Source organism: Marmota monax, unplaced genomic scaffold (assembly GCF_021218885.2).
Source record: "Marmota monax isolate L192 unplaced genomic scaffold, Marmota_monax_Labrador192_F-V1.1 WCK01_AAM20220418_F8-fsc00230, whole genome shotgun sequence".
Lineage (NCBI taxonomy): Eukaryota > Metazoa > Chordata > Mammalia > Rodentia > Sciuridae > Marmota > Marmota monax.
The window spans coordinates 1,579,250-1,594,117 of record NW_026693365.1 but is presented as its reverse complement, the minus strand read 5'-3'; the positions used below and the strand labels follow the sequence as shown (position 1 = coordinate 1,594,117).

Genomic DNA, 14,868 nt, shown 5'->3' with positions numbered 1-14,868 from the left:
ACTGCAGGCAAAGAGCTCACTGGATAATCTCTTCTGATTCCTTCTCCCCCTATAATGAACCAATTTCATAACTTCTGATCAATTAAAACTGGCATCTGGCAGTGTGTGACATGGGTGCCACATGTGTGTCAATTTCAATGAAAATGCTGCGTCTGGGAGTGGAGCCCTGGGCTTGCCTGCCAGCACCTCCTCCCTGAGGCCCCAAGCACAGTATTTATTTTTGGTGCCAGGGATTGAACTCAGGGGTGCTTTAAGCACTGAACCACATCTCCTTTTTATATTTTGTTTATAGACAGGGCCTCACTGAGTTGCTTAAGGCCTTACTAAGTTGCTGAGGCTGGCTTTGAACTAGAGATCCTCCTGCCTCAGCTTCCCAAGCTACTGGGATTACAGGTATGTGCCACCACACCCAGCCCAGAGCACAATTCTTCTTGAGGCTCTATGTAGCATTCTGAGCCGTGCCCTCAGTGAACCCTGGCCTAGACCTAGCCACGAGAATTGTCCCAGGATGGATAGTCACTTTCCTGCTGGCACATGAGGAAAAGTGAAACTTTTCCTCTTGTCTGGAAATATTTGGCTTCCAGAGACAAACCTACAGGTCATGGAGAACACCTTCATCACACTCCTGACACCTTTTGAGCCCCTAAATGGAACTCATGGGGTATACTTAGCAATCACATGAACCCATCATGTTTGAGCTGGGTGTCTGCCCCTTGTAGGGATGGCACCTGTGGATGGAAGGGCTCAGGGGACTCCTGAGGAACTGGAAGAACCCTGTCAGAGCTTCTTACCCCACCAGGGACTCTGATTGACCTCCTGAAAAAAGGAGATTCCAACCAAGATGACTAGCAAAGGGAAAGAGGGGGAGGGGAGACCTGTCGGAGACCATCCACTGTACTGACTCCAGCTGTGCCTCAGCCCTGCCCTTCAATCTCTTAGTGGCAAGTGAAGAGGATGAAGGTGACAGGGCTCTGCCTAGTTTTCAGCACATAATCCAGAGCAGCTCTTGGGCTGCTCACTCCACCACCTCCTCCAAACACACATAGCACACACATGCCTCATGCCATACACACAACACAGCCACACCATATACACGCATCTACATGCATCTCACACACACCACCTCACTCACATACATACCGCACACATCACACACCTCACAATCTCATATACCACACACTACGCATACAGCCCGCATCCTAACACACACTGCACACGCCAGAGGCACACACGCCACATTGCATGTGCACACATACACACACAGAGAGCCTCTGGAGGGACGCCCTGGTCACAGCCCTCCCTACTCCAGGACAGGATGCACTGGGGCTGGTACTGTTGCCCCTGGGTGAAGGTCATGTCCACACAGCAACCATATTCAGGTTACTGACCCTAACAAGACCTTATTAACACAATGAACTTCTTTTTCAGAGGTTAGGGTTTTTTTCTTAACGGTGATTTTATTTCAGTGTTTCTTAGACATCCAAAAGATGTCACTTTTACCATCATGTAAGTCACAGCTTCAGAGCCACTTTGCCAGAGCAGGAGCCAAGGAGACACATTAAGGACCACACAGGACCCTGCAAGCCTGAGCTTCATTGTCAGTGCAGTCCCCATTAGGAATCACAGGGCTGCTCATTTTGCTCCAACAGCACCTCTCTCCCCCTTCCCTACCCTCCACTGCTAGAAAGGGTAGCCCACTTCTCTGACCCCTGCACACCTGCCAAAGACCTCATCAGGCCATACGGGCACTGCCCCCCAATGTATGCCAGCTTGAACCCCCTTCACCTGGACTCTCAGGTCAGCAAGTTAGTGGAGAGTTTGTGAAACCAGTGGGGCAGGGAGGCAGAGTAGCCTAGCCATGGCCTGGGGCTGCCTGCCTCCTTCCCTCCCTCCCTCCCTCCCTCAGACACTGGAGTACAGCTGACCTGGGCAGTGCTGACCCAGACCCCCCCCTCCCCTACACACGCACGCACGCATGCACGCACGCACACACACACACTGTTGGGAGGGTTATCCTGAGCCAGATTCTGGGAAGGGGAGGTCAGCAATTTACCCAACCAGATACATATTTGCATAATCATGCCTATGGTACTGTGAGGATTAAAAGCAGCTCTTGTTTTCACAGAGCAAAGCCCCCAGTGGTGGGGGAAGAGACCCAGAACGCACAGTCCCTTAAACAGCAATTTGGTGACTAAGGCTCCAGGTTGGTGTGTGAGGCATGAGTCTCACTGCTACCAGATGATGAGTCATTGCTGAATGAAAATGGCTGCCGGCTAGGCAGCTGGAGGAGGGAGTGACAGGAAAAGAGCCAAACTTCTGGTACCTTCCACCTGTCACACTGCACAGGTAGTTACACTGTGTCATGGCAGGGAAGGCTAGAAGCCCTGGGTGCTGCTAAGCAACCTATTGAGGCTGCCCTACAGAGCACAGGACAGCACTCTGCAACAAGGTGATTGGCATCAGACGTCCACAGTGCCCACCCAGTGAAACCTGCGCCACATAAACAGCCCTCCGCATCCTCGCTCTGCTTCTGCCACAACTAACCTCATGGTGTTTTTAATTGCATCTGTACCAAACATTTGCAGGCTTTTTCTCATCATTATTCCCTAATCAGTATGGTGTAACAATTATTTACACAGCGTCTACTCTGCATTAGGTAATGAGTCATCTAGAGATGATTTAAAGAATATGGCCATCTTTCATGGCCTTAGGTCTGCTTAGGATATCTGTATGTTCTTATGCATTGAGGTTGCTTTATGTTTTGCTTGCCTATGAACTTGTCCATTTTATTGAACATATCATTGTCTAGCGGTTCCTGACTTATGGTTTAAAATTTTTCCATTTTACAATGATGCAGAAGTGATCTGCATTTCCTAGACAACACTTCGAATTTTGCATTTGGGCCTTTCCCAGGCTAGATGAGCAGCCCCGGCTTCTGCAGTGCTGGGCGGCAGCAGCAAGCACAGCTCTCAGGCAGCTCATGATCAATAGTGGGAACAGTTGTCACCATCAGGTATGCCTTATGGCTTCGCCAGGCCATTCCACAGGCAGGAGCGTTGTGTGTCTTTCCACCTGGAGTCATTTTAGCTTGGATGAGGTCGTCAGGATGTGGCCCCATTGCAAGTTGAGGAGCCTCTCAAGATGACGTCCTTATTTTCTAATTCCCTCTACTTTGTGGCTATCTGCGTTTTTTCAATCCAATTCTGCAAATTGGTATTTTGATGTTATTTCTTGATCAGAATGAACAGTGGTTAATATCATTAATATCCCTCCCCTCAAAGGAACAAGTTCTTAAGTTTACTTACTCTGCTTTTCCCTGTTCCCCTCATCCTGTGCTTTCTGGTCTAGGAGGGAGTGTGCTCAGTCCTTTGCTTGGTATTTTGGCTGAACCCCTGAGTCTGTCTGTCTGTCTTGTGCTAATTGTGGATATTTTCTGGAATTTCTGTGTTTGCGGTTTCTGGACTTTTTGGTATTGGGTTTTTAGAAATCCCATTGGCTCAGGCTTTTGGGATCCCCCCACACCCCAGCAATCATTGCTGGGTTTATTGTACTGTGGTCAGGGAACAGATCGTGGATTAGGACCACTGCTCAGCAGGTACTGAGGGTTCCTTTGGCCTAGATGGCATTTGTCTATGTTGGTTCCAGTCCTTGTGTTAAATTGGAGGACTCCAGTCCTCTACACCCTATTTACTTTCCTCATCCAGATCTGTGAGTCATGCTGAGACTCCTCCCTCTGGAATCTGGTTTCCCTTTGGCTGTGCCCCTGTGTGCAGGGGACACGTGGGGAACCCATGCACTAAGCACTGCCAGTCACAACTGCATGGGACTTCTTACAAAGTAGCTGTCTCTGTCCCACTCATTGTTTTTTAAATGTCATTTTGTATTTACTTGTACCAGTATACACATCCCAAAGACTTGCCATTTTTGAGTATACAGTGAAGTGGTATCAGATCCATTCCTGATGTCGCACAGTCACCCATCCTTCACCAGAACTCTTCTCATCTTGCAGAAGTGGAACTGTTCCCATTAAACAGTAGTTCCCTGTCCCCCACCATCCCTGGCAACCACCATTCTCCTTTTCTTCTCTGTGCCTTCAGCTACTTGGTACCTCATCAAGCAGAATCATATAGCATTTGACCTTCAGCGATTAGCTTATTACACTAGCAAAATGTCCTTGATTCATCCATGTTGTAGCATGTGTCAGAATTTCCTTTTTTGAAGGTCAAATGGTATTCTGTTGTATGGGAAGACCACATTTTGTTTAACTGTTTGTCTGCCAGTGAACACTGGAGTGTCCTGCTTTCAGTTCTTCCTGGTATTTATCCAGAAGTGAGACTGCTGGGCTTGTGGTAGTTCTGTGTTTAATTTTTTGAGGGACCACCATATTGTTTTCCACCACAGCCAGCTGTTGACATTCCCATCAGCAGCACACAAGGCTTCTAGTTTCTCCATATCCTGTCCAACAGTGGCTATTTTCTGGATTTCTTTTTGTTTTTGTTTTTCACAGCAGCCATCCTGACCAGTGTGAGGTACCATTAGCTGCTCTGTAGTGGGATTTAACTTTGTCAGGGACAATATTGGGCCTTAGGGTCCTTGGTCTCCTGTTTGTCTGACGTCTCCCTTGACTGCCTTTTGTATGTTGTGCTGAGTACCTGGCTCTTTGCCCTAGCCTGACCTCTGGTTTTCTGGAGGATTCAGAGCACACTTAAAGTCATTTGCCTGCATCCCTGTGCCTGCCCTCAGGGCCGGTGATCTTGGGCAGGCCACTCCCTGTCTCCCAGCTGCTGCTCCTCTGTGGGATGAAGAGGCCTGAGATCGCCATCCCCTAGTCCTGGGATTCCTGAGTCTGGCACACAGCTGGCACTTGGTGGTTGATCACTGGCCTTCTGGCTTTGAGGAATATTGGTGGAGTTTATTCTGACATCTTTTCTATTTTCTGTTCTCAAATACTTCCAGGGGGATTCCTATCTTTTTTCTGAGGTCTATATTTTCTTGTTCCTTGTGTAGACAGTCTGTTTAAACTTGTGTTTTATGCCTTAAATATGACTATTTCTTGTCTCGTCAAATTCAGAGGTGAACAGCAGCTGTTGAGTGGGTAGAATGTAGTGAGAGGTGGTTGTGGGCAGGACCAAGGCTGGCAGCAGGAGGGGGGCGGGGCTTGTGTGTGTGGCTGTGCCTGTCACCAGGTTGCCAGTAGTAGAGGCCTCCACACTAATCCAAACAGGATTTAGAAGGGCCAATGCAGTCCAGCGGGAGCGGGTGGGGGTCAAGGACATAACACAGAGCCAACAAATGTGCACAGGAACCCCACATCCAGCACAGAGCAGGCACTTAAGTGGGGAAGGGTGGCAGTGGGACAATGGGCTGGAACCAGAGGGTCAAAACCAGTGACAGGATGGGCTGGGGCTGGGGCTCAGTAGTAGACGCTCGACTCGCATGTGTGAAGCACTGGGTTTGATCCTCAACACCACATAAAAAAATTTAAAAATAAAGGTATTATGTCCATCTACAACTAAAATAATATTTAAAAAAAAAAAAAAAAGTGACAGGAGATGAATCTGCTTGGCATCCTGAGGACTAGCAGCTACTAGATCAGAAAGAAAAGGACCTGGGCCCAGGAGGGCCTGTTCCCTCCTCCCTCCATTGCCCCTCCCAGGCTGCTCAGAGTGTGTTGGAGGGTGGGTGGAGGGTCTCAGCCCAGGAGATTCTTGCCGGAAGAGAACACCTGGGGGCAGGGGCCAGCTGACCTCTTGGAGAGGGAGGGCTTTGACCAGACTGAGACAGTGAGAGGGAAGCTCAGAGGTTGAGGGGGGGTTGCTGTAGAGGATGTTAAATTCCAAGTGGAAGAAGCATGACAGCAGAAGCCTGGCAAGGAGCACCAGGGTGACTGAGCACTTCCCACGTATTCCAGGTTTCGTCGGCCCGGAGTACTCCAGCAGCCACATGGTGGAGGGACAGCAGGGTATGTGATTAAGATGTGGGCTGGTGCAGAGACCCTGAGGCCACCGAGGAAGATCGTGGGCCTAAGGAACCCTCTGCACACGCCACAGACACACCCACCACATTGCATGTGCACACATACACACACACAAAGAGCCTCTTGGGGGGGGGGGGCACTTTCCTGCTCAGATGGGCTGGGAGCTCTAGGGCCCTCCACCAACCCCTTTGGGCCCTAGGCACTTTAATCCTGGAAGAGTCATCCCCAGGCTCAGTGGGTCCTGCAACCTCCAGCAAAATCTCTGGACCTGCTCCTCCTGGGGCAGCAGGTTGATTATTATAAATTAATTACACACCTGGTCCTCTGCACTGTGGCCTATAAAATGTGTGTACAAACAAGCTTCTCTAAAAGACGGGCAGCCCAGCCCACTGCAGAGACACCTGCCCTCTAGGAGAGGGGCAGGGACTCCTTAGGGTACCGCGGCCTCCAGTGGGAGCTGTGGACCTGGGGCTGCACCAACCTGGAGAGAAGGTGCTCCCTGGAGGGCCTGGTGCCGGAGGGGGTGCAGCCCTGTGTTCTTCAAGCAAGGCTCCTTGGCAGGAGTCGCCTACTCACCCCCTCAGGCCACTCCCCTGGTGTCCAGTGGCTCTGAGCCTGGGATGACTCAGCCTGAGGATGACTTTCCAGGTATCCGGGTGTCAGTGACCCTCGCTTCACCCATCTCCTGCAGGCTCAGCCCTGTACAGACATGGATCGCCATAGACTGAGAGCCACTGTGGGGATCTGTGATGCTGAAGCTGCCACCTCATGTCTCCCGTGTGTTCTGAGGCAGTTGTGGGGGATTGCAGCTGCTCTGCCACTCCTGGGCTGGGCTTGGGGATCCCCCCAGCCTGTTGGTGTGGCTGCTATTTGTGCTCATTGAAGGAGCCTTTCCTGCTACAGAGAGACAGAGCCAGACTCCACTTCCTAAATCATGCACCACCTAAAGGACTTTCCTGTCTTGTGCTGTGGGGGAGGAAGGCCACCTTTGGGGAAGCCTCAGCACCAGGGACTTTGGATGTGAATCATGAAGGTTACATTTGTAGTCAGAAAGAAGAAAGAACCCATTCAGCCCCAACAGCTAATTTAAAATTGTTCTCCTTTAAAACCATAATGTTGCCCCTCCCTCCAGTGAAAGGAACTTTTAAGAAAAACCCAAGCGCTGTTGCCTGGTACCTGAAAACTGAAACTGCTTCCAGATTTGCCTGCGTAGCTGCCCAGGCCTCATTCCAGTTGAAGGCTCTGGGCTCCCCCAGGACAGGAAAGAAAGGGCAGTGTGTGGGGGGGTGGGGTCTCCATTCCCAAAGAGCAGGGGCATGGATGGAGCTGGGCCCTGCAGATCCCACCCTTGAGAAGCAAAGAACCGGTTGGAGACAGGGCAGAAGCAGGGTTGACCTTGCAGCCAGACCAGGGTGGGGTTTGCACACATGGTGGGAGCTGGAGCTGGCTGTGCCACCCTGGAGGCTGCAGGAGAGGGTGATGTGGGGCCAGATGGCCATGCTCTGCAGCCCAGAGGACAGCAGTGGAGACGACCTGAAAATGACAGAGAGGGACACTGTGACAGGGAGAATTGCAGAAGGAGGACACGCCCCCGAGAATGCATCCCAACCAGGCTGAGAGGACAGTGTCAGTCCCGTCCCCCAGCATGTGCCTTCCCTTTACCTGCTGGGGACCCCCCTCCCCCACAGAGGAGGCATCACCGCCTCCCCCTGGGGACTGGCTTTGCAGGACACTTGTGCAACCACCAGGATTCCTAAAACAGGTCCTCCACAGCTAGTGTCAGCCCATGCTGGTTTCTGCCATGTCACCCAGAGCCCTGCCTGGGCCACATCATCCATGCACGTTTACCTTCCCTGGTCCCAACAGCCACTCTTCCAGAACAGGAGAGGAGACCATAGCAACCTGTGACCCTCCCATGCCCAGCCTGTCCCTTGAACTTGGCACCCTGGCTTCGCCCCACGAAGCACCCCCGCTGACAGCCGGGTGTGGCTGTCTCGGGCACTTGTTGGTTCATTTGACAATCTGCTGGGTGCCAGGAGGATGACGTCTGCGTGAGTCAGAAAGGAGTGGGAGGCGAGGGCCGTGAAAGTGGTTCTCAGAGGGAACAACTGCTCTGCACGTTCCACCTGAGTGCCCAGGAAGTGGCTGGGGCACAGGGAGGGGGGCTTCCTGCAACTGGGGGCAGTTAGAGGAGCCCTGGAGGAACAGGTCAGATTGGGGCACAAGGTTTACCAGGGAACGGTGTTCCAGGTGGCAGCACAGGCAGGGGTGGGGACAAATGGGGAGGAGCCTCAACCCTTGCATGAGATTGGATGGGAGACATGGAATTCCTCAATGAGCCCTGTTTGAGCCCTCTGTATGTCCCTGTGCTCACCTCTCTATAGCCCACAGGGGGTCCTGATGGGACAGGTGTGGGAAGCAGCCCCTGCCCCAAGTCTGCCCTGACTCTGGGCATAATTAGGAGTCCCTAGGATAGTAGGTGTGTTCACAGCTGGCCCAGCTAGTCCCCAGGTGTGCTCAGTGTGTTGGTGCGGACACTGGGGACATACCTGCTGGCATGAGCTTAGGTGGGCAGAGAGGCTTTCAGAGAAGCTGGGGGAGAGGCTGCTCTGCCCTCTGAGCTTTCGTAGGGCAGGTGCCACCTGGGGTGAGGGGCTAGCGGCCCCCCGGCAGTCTTCTTCCATAACCCCACCTTCTAGTGGGGGGTCTTGTGCTGAGAGTAGGCAGGTCTCCCTGGTGTCCAGGACTGGACACTGGAGCCTTTCCCCTGGAGCTCCTCCAGGGGCCTCTCGGATGTGCGAGCCAGCCTTTCCTTGGGACGTCCCTCCCCCCAGTTCTCCACAGCTGCTCTCCAAAGTCCCTGGAGTCTCCCGGCTCTCAGAAACCTGGTCTCCAGACTCCAACCCTCCTTCTGACCAGGGTGCCCTCTGCTCTTGAGGCACCCAGTCTCCCCACCTGTCCAGCCCACTGTCCAAGCATATTCCCGTGTATCCTTCCCTAAAACAGTGCCCCCAAGGGAAACCAGGGTGTCCTGCCCCCACCCAGGCCTGTTGGACATCGATGCCCATGAGGACGTCCCAGCGAAGCAGAGACTGGCATGACCACACCCGGGGTCACCCCAGGCTTCCCACCACCTCCACATACTGTTTTGTGGGGCTTGCATTTTGTGTTGGGTTTTTATTTTTAATTAGAGACAGGGTTTCCTTTTTGTTGCTATGAAAGCCACTGTGATACGTTACTGGCCAGGCTCACTGGTCCCTGCCAGACCCCTCTCCTGAGACCCTGAGGAGCCAGGCAAAGCACATGTGAGGGTGGCTTCAGGATGGCACTCCCAGTTTCCTGTCGTGGCCACTGTGCCCAGCGGGCTTCCAGCCCACATGGATGCCCTGAGCTCCCCAGCTTGTCTCCTTCCCTTCTGTCAGGCAGGGGCACATGGCCTCTCCAGACCCTCGGCCCCGCTCCTCGGGAGCTGCCCCCAAACCCTGCTGTGCCCAGGCTTCTCCATCCCATCAGCACTCCCTTCTAGCTCGCAGCTGCGGCCTTCCAGCAGCCAGATGCCGGACAGGGAATGCAGGGATCCCACCCAGCTGCCCCTTAGAGAGGCCAAGAGAATGGATGTCCAGCCTGGTGGATGGGCAGATGGGGGCCACAGAGAAAAACCCCTTGCTCACCAGAGCCAATGGTGAGCTCTGGGAGGCGGGTGAGTTTTGATTGTATTCAGTGTCTCTCTTGACAGGTGAGCATGGGTGCCAGGTTCTAAGGTGCGGGTAAAGCACAGTTCACTCAGCTTGCCTCCGTGGTCTGCGGTCAGCAAACAGCAGACACGGGATGTCCAGGGCCTCAGCTGGGTAGTTCAGCACGACCCCAGGCACCAGTCTGGACAGGGTCAGCTCTCCTATGGCCTCTCCAGGGAGCAGGACTGGCTCCTTCCTCTTCTGCCTGGGGAGCTACCTGGTGGCATTGCAGATCCGCGCGGTGGCACATGAGCCAGCAGGCCTGGGTCCAGTCCCTGTGAGTTCTCACTGCCTCAGTTTCCACGGGTTTAAGGGTGGAATTGTCTAGTGTGACACACCAGTACCCATAGCCTGGCATCAGCACTGTGGCCTTCTTGGGACAAGTGGCAGTTGTCACCAGCAGCAGTAAGTGCCACTGAGGGCATCATGGGGCCATGCTGTTAGTAGGCAGGGCCTCTGCAGGGACACAAAGGAATTGAGGAGAGAACCCAATGAAAGCCATAGCCCCCTCCAGGGAGCACTCTGCATGATCACTCCACATCCAAGGGCACACTGGTGGGCGGGGCTCGGGTAGCCTGGGGTGAGCATGTGGTGGGAGGGGCTGTTGCGGGCAGGCGGGAGGCTGGCCATGACATCCTGGCTCCCTGTGTTACAGTGCACCAGGTCCTCCTGGTCTCCGCCTGCCAGGATGCCAACTTTAGCGCCCTCATCCAGAAGCGCTGCCTGACCCGCTTCCAGGAGGACATGGAGGCCCTCGGGAAGGATCTGTGGTGCGACTGGGACAAGACCGTCCGGTGAGTCCTGCACTGCGGGTGCTGGAGTTGTGGCTGGGGCAGGTACCTACCCTCTTGCTGCAGAACCCGGTGGAGGTTCCTCTGCAGGCCACAGGGGCTGGGGAGAAGTGAGTGGTTCCTCCCCAGCATATGGGATGACGGCATTAAGGACAAAGGGGGGCCCTGGGGGAGGGTGGGCATGAACAGTGAGGGTGGGAAGAGGCTGTGGGTGCTAGGGAGGCTGCGGGTGCTGGGGCAGTGGGAGATGCAGTGTTCAGATCAGGCTGGGGATGCTTGTGGCCATCTGAGTACAGGGGTCCAGGCACAGCTGAGCCTAGTTCAGGGCCTGGGCCCTGAGTGACTGAGTCTTGTGGTAGGAGCGAGTCTTGCAGGGACTTCCACTGGTTCCTTCGGTCCCTGTCATCAGCCCAAGTCTGTCCTTCCCGCCCGCCCCCTGGGACAGCATCCTGTTCAGGCTCAGAGCTTTCCTGAAGGCTGGGTCAGACCATCACTAGAGGGCGGCTCTCGCTGAGGTCTTCCTCTTTGTGGCCTGGCCCTCCTACCAAAAGACTCTTGTTCGTCGCTGCCTCCCAAGGCCTCTCAGATGATGGACACTTTCCGCCAGCCCCTGAGGTATGAGAGAAACCAGGAAGCTGGGGACCCGCCATTGAGGCCAGAAGCTCAGAGCGGAGGCCTAGGAGAGTCTTTGTGGAAGGGAGGTGGAGCCGGTGTCATCCAGAAGGAGCACATGTGGTTGGTTTCTAAGGACCCAGGACACCCTGGGATTCCTGGTGGGCACTGGGCAAGTCCAGGAGATTGGAAGTCCTTCACCCGAGCTGACAACTCCTCAGGGGTGGGGGCACAGGCTGGAGTGAGCAGGGGGTGAACACCCAGGGCGCGTCTTCCGTCCGCAGAGGCCAGGAGGTGGGGGCTGTGTTGCTCCTCTGAGCTGAGATTCCGGCCTCTCCCTGTCATGGAGCCCGTCAGCCTCTTTCTCTTATGAAGTCAGGCAGAGTGGCCCCCATCTTTCCCTCTCCCAGCTGTCCAAGGACAGAGCCATCTCCTTCACCCCTGGGGGCCTTCACTGAGCCCAGCAGAGTCTGTACTCAGTTCTCACCTGTTGGAGTGAGTCTGGACCTCAGAAGCAGGAAAGAAAGCAGTCAGGATGCACGAGGTGGACACAGGAGAGCAGCGTGGGCCTCAGAGCTGCAGACTCACGCTCCAGGCCTCTGCTGGAACTCAGGTGTAGAGAGTGCTGCCGCCAGCGCAGAGTGGCCAGAGCAGCCGGGCTCCTCACCTCACCTTAAACTGCATTCTCCAGGCCCCTTGGAGACTTTGGGTTTCATTTTCTAAGCTGAGGAATGAATTAGGAGTTGGAAGCTGAGAGGAGAGAGGTCGTTAAAAACGACAGCACAGCCTGTCTCCTGGCCAGTTGGCTTTCTGCCTCAGCCAAGTACTTTGTATTTAAGTTAAAGATGGTATTTATCACTATCCGGGGTGACCCACGAGGAGCCCCAGAGAGACACACACTGCCTGCTCTGTGCAGCAGTCATTGATCTGTGCAGGCTTACAAACCGGAGCCTCGCGGAGACGGCAGGGGACGCCAGCATCATCCTGTAAGAAGTGGCAGTGCTAGGTCATTGCACACAGAGGCTGCCACAGGTGGTCTCGGACGGTGCTTGGACACAGAGGGAAAAGCCGCACTCAGGCCAGCAGAGCACACCCACACTGGAGCCTGGCGGTGCACACCTGGGCACAAAAGAGGGCACAGCTATTGCAAAATTTACTTTATTTGCAAAGAAAATAAAGACAATTTAGGAACCAAGCAGCAAAAATCCACTCCACAGTTGCTCCTCAGCAAGTCAGCTCTGCCCTGTCAGTCCCGGGGCCTGTGGCAAATCATGATGTTCCTCTGAGATGTCCACCTCCGGATGCTGGGACCTGTGAGTCTGTCGCGTCACACACCACAGGGTGTAATCCAGAATGCTGGTCGGTCAGGTGACCCTGACATGGCAGATCATGGACTACCCAGGTGGGTCCATGGAAATCAAAAGGCCCCTTAAGGGGTCCCAGCTTGGGCCACTTCAGGACCTTCATGTTGACTTTGTGCCCTTTCAGCCAGGCCTCCTTTGAGCACTTCCTCTTCCTGGTACCAGGAAATGTCCTGGGCTGACCTCTTCCTCTCCCTGCCTCAGCCCTGGAATCACACCCTCCTCCCAGGAGCCTGCGATTTTATTGGAGAATGGAATTTAGGGGCCAGTTTGGGTGGAACCAGTGGAACTTACAAGTGCAGAAGGCAGCGGGGCGACCCCCTTCCACCTGGGGTGGCAGGTGGCTAGGCAGAACAAGGTGCCTCCCGGACCCCCTCACGGTTCGCGGGCTCTGCAGGCCCACAGATGGAGCAGATGCGCAGGTGGGAACTCCTGAGGAGGCCGACACCGCATCTCCAGGCAGAATCCCTAAACCTGCCCTAGACCCTTCAGCTGGCGGGTGAGCATGAACCTTGGCTGAGTCCCCTGATTGCAGATGTCCGCCACATCTCAAAATGACCCCACTGCCGTGCCTCGGCTAGTGTTTGAGTGCCTGGGTCCTAGAGCCTGGCCAAGTTGACTTATAAGACTGACCCTCACATTGTGGCTGAGGTCAGCTCTACTGAAGCGAGTGTTTAGAGAACTGTCCCTCCTCCCCACTACTACCCCTTCCATTTCTCTATCCTTACCACTTCCTGTGGGCAAGCAGCTCATTCGTTCCTGGTGTTTCCTTCCTGTATTTCTTTTGCACATCTAAGCAAATGTGTGCACTTTTTCTTACATCCTCTTTCTTACATCAAGGGTCGTCTACTAAGCATCTCCCCTTGTACTTTGGTGTACTTGGGTTGCTTTGCAATTGTTTTGTTTTCACTTTATCCTGGAAATTCCTCTTTATCAGGGCAGAGAGCTTACTATTCATTTTCATGGTTGCATAGTACTCCACAGAGCAGATTCTCTACCATTTTCTTATGAAATTGGTTTCAGTGTCTTCCAACTTCAAACAGGACTCACAGATGGCCCTGCCTGTGTGTTTTCATATCGTAGGAACTGCACCTTCAGGGCAGACACCTGGAAGTAGAATTGCTGAGTCCAAAGGGAGGGCATTTGTAGCGTTGTTAGGGATTACTGTTTGCCCTCAGTTTGCATCCCGCCAGCAGCCCCAGGTCTGCCTGCTTCCCACAGCCTGCCAACGCCACGTTGTCATGTGAGGACTGCCACTGGCTGATAAGGGGGAAATGATGTCTCAGAGGTGTGTTCTTTTACGCTTCTCTAATTATGAGTGAGTCCAACACCACTCATATGTTGAAGGCCCATCCTTGTACCTTTTGTGATGGGTTTGATCATGTCTCTTCCCATTTTTATCATATTCTGGTCCTTTTCATTTCATTTCGTTTCATTTCTCTGCCATGTGGGGGTGGAGCTCAGGCCTTACACGTGCCAGGCAAGAGCTCCATCGCTGAGCTGCACCGCAGCCCTCTGGGCCTTTTAAAGAGCCCCGAGTCTCCCAACTGGTTGTGGCCTTTCTCCTTTGCTTTCATTGCTGTGAAGGGTGTTCACCATAGTCAGAGGCGTCTGCTTCACACGTCTGGGGGTGTGGCAGAGAGCCTTCCCCGGCTCACCATGCTTTCCTCTGCCTACTCCCAAACCCGTGGTCTGTCTGGAGTTTACTCTTGCATGCAGTGTGAAGTATGAACCAAATTTCGTCTTCTGGATGGGCCACCCAGTTGTCTCATTTATCAAAAAGTCCATCTTTGCAGGGCTGGGGACATAGCTCAGTTGGTAAAGTGTTTGCCTCCCATGCACAAGGCTCTGGGTTCAATCCCCAGCACCACACACACACACACACACACACAAAATGGGTCAGGGTGTGGCTCAGTGGTAGAGCACTTGCCTAGCACGTGTGAGGCACTGGGTTTGATCCCTGGCACCACATTAAAAAAAAAGAAAAAAGAAAAATGTCCGTCTTTGCCCAGTGACTTGAAATGCCACTTTGGTCATGTACTTGAGTATCCAGTGCAGTTTGCCCAGCCCTTTAAATAATCTCCCTCTTCTTTTTTTTTTTTAATTTGTTCTAATTAGTTATACATGACAGTAGAATGAATTTCAATTCATTGTACACAGATGGATATAGCTTTCTCTTCTCTGGTTGTACATGAAGTAGAATCACACCATTCGTGCCATTGTACATGTGCCTAGGGTAATGATGTGCATCTCATTCCACCATCTTTCCTACCCCCTTGTCCCCTACTCTCCCCATACTCCCCTTTGCCCTACCCAAAATTCCTCCATTCTTCCCATAACCCTCACTTCCCAATTTGGATCAGCATCCACTATCAGAGAAAATACTTGGCCTT

At 53.4% G+C, this 14,868-nt stretch overlaps 1 protein-coding gene across 3 annotated transcripts in view; it reads left to right on the top strand.

The window, feature by feature from the left end:
- The window catches only part of Ramp1 (receptor activity modifying protein 1), a 43,331-nt gene that overhangs the window by 5,883 nt on the left and 22,580 nt on the right, over nucleotides 1-14,868 (top strand). For 2 of the 3 annotated variants that reach the window (XM_046456964.2, XM_046456962.2), the window contains exons 2-3: nucleotides 5,912-5,962; nucleotides 10,367-10,505. In XM_046456964.2, the coding sequence (XP_046312920.1) occupies nucleotides 5,944-5,962; nucleotides 10,367-10,505 (158 nt within the window). In that variant the 5' untranslated portion in view covers nucleotides 5,912-5,943. The remainder of the gene's footprint in view (nucleotides 1-5,911; nucleotides 5,963-10,366; nucleotides 10,506-14,868) is intronic. The other variant, XM_046456963.2, reaches the window with a different exon arrangement.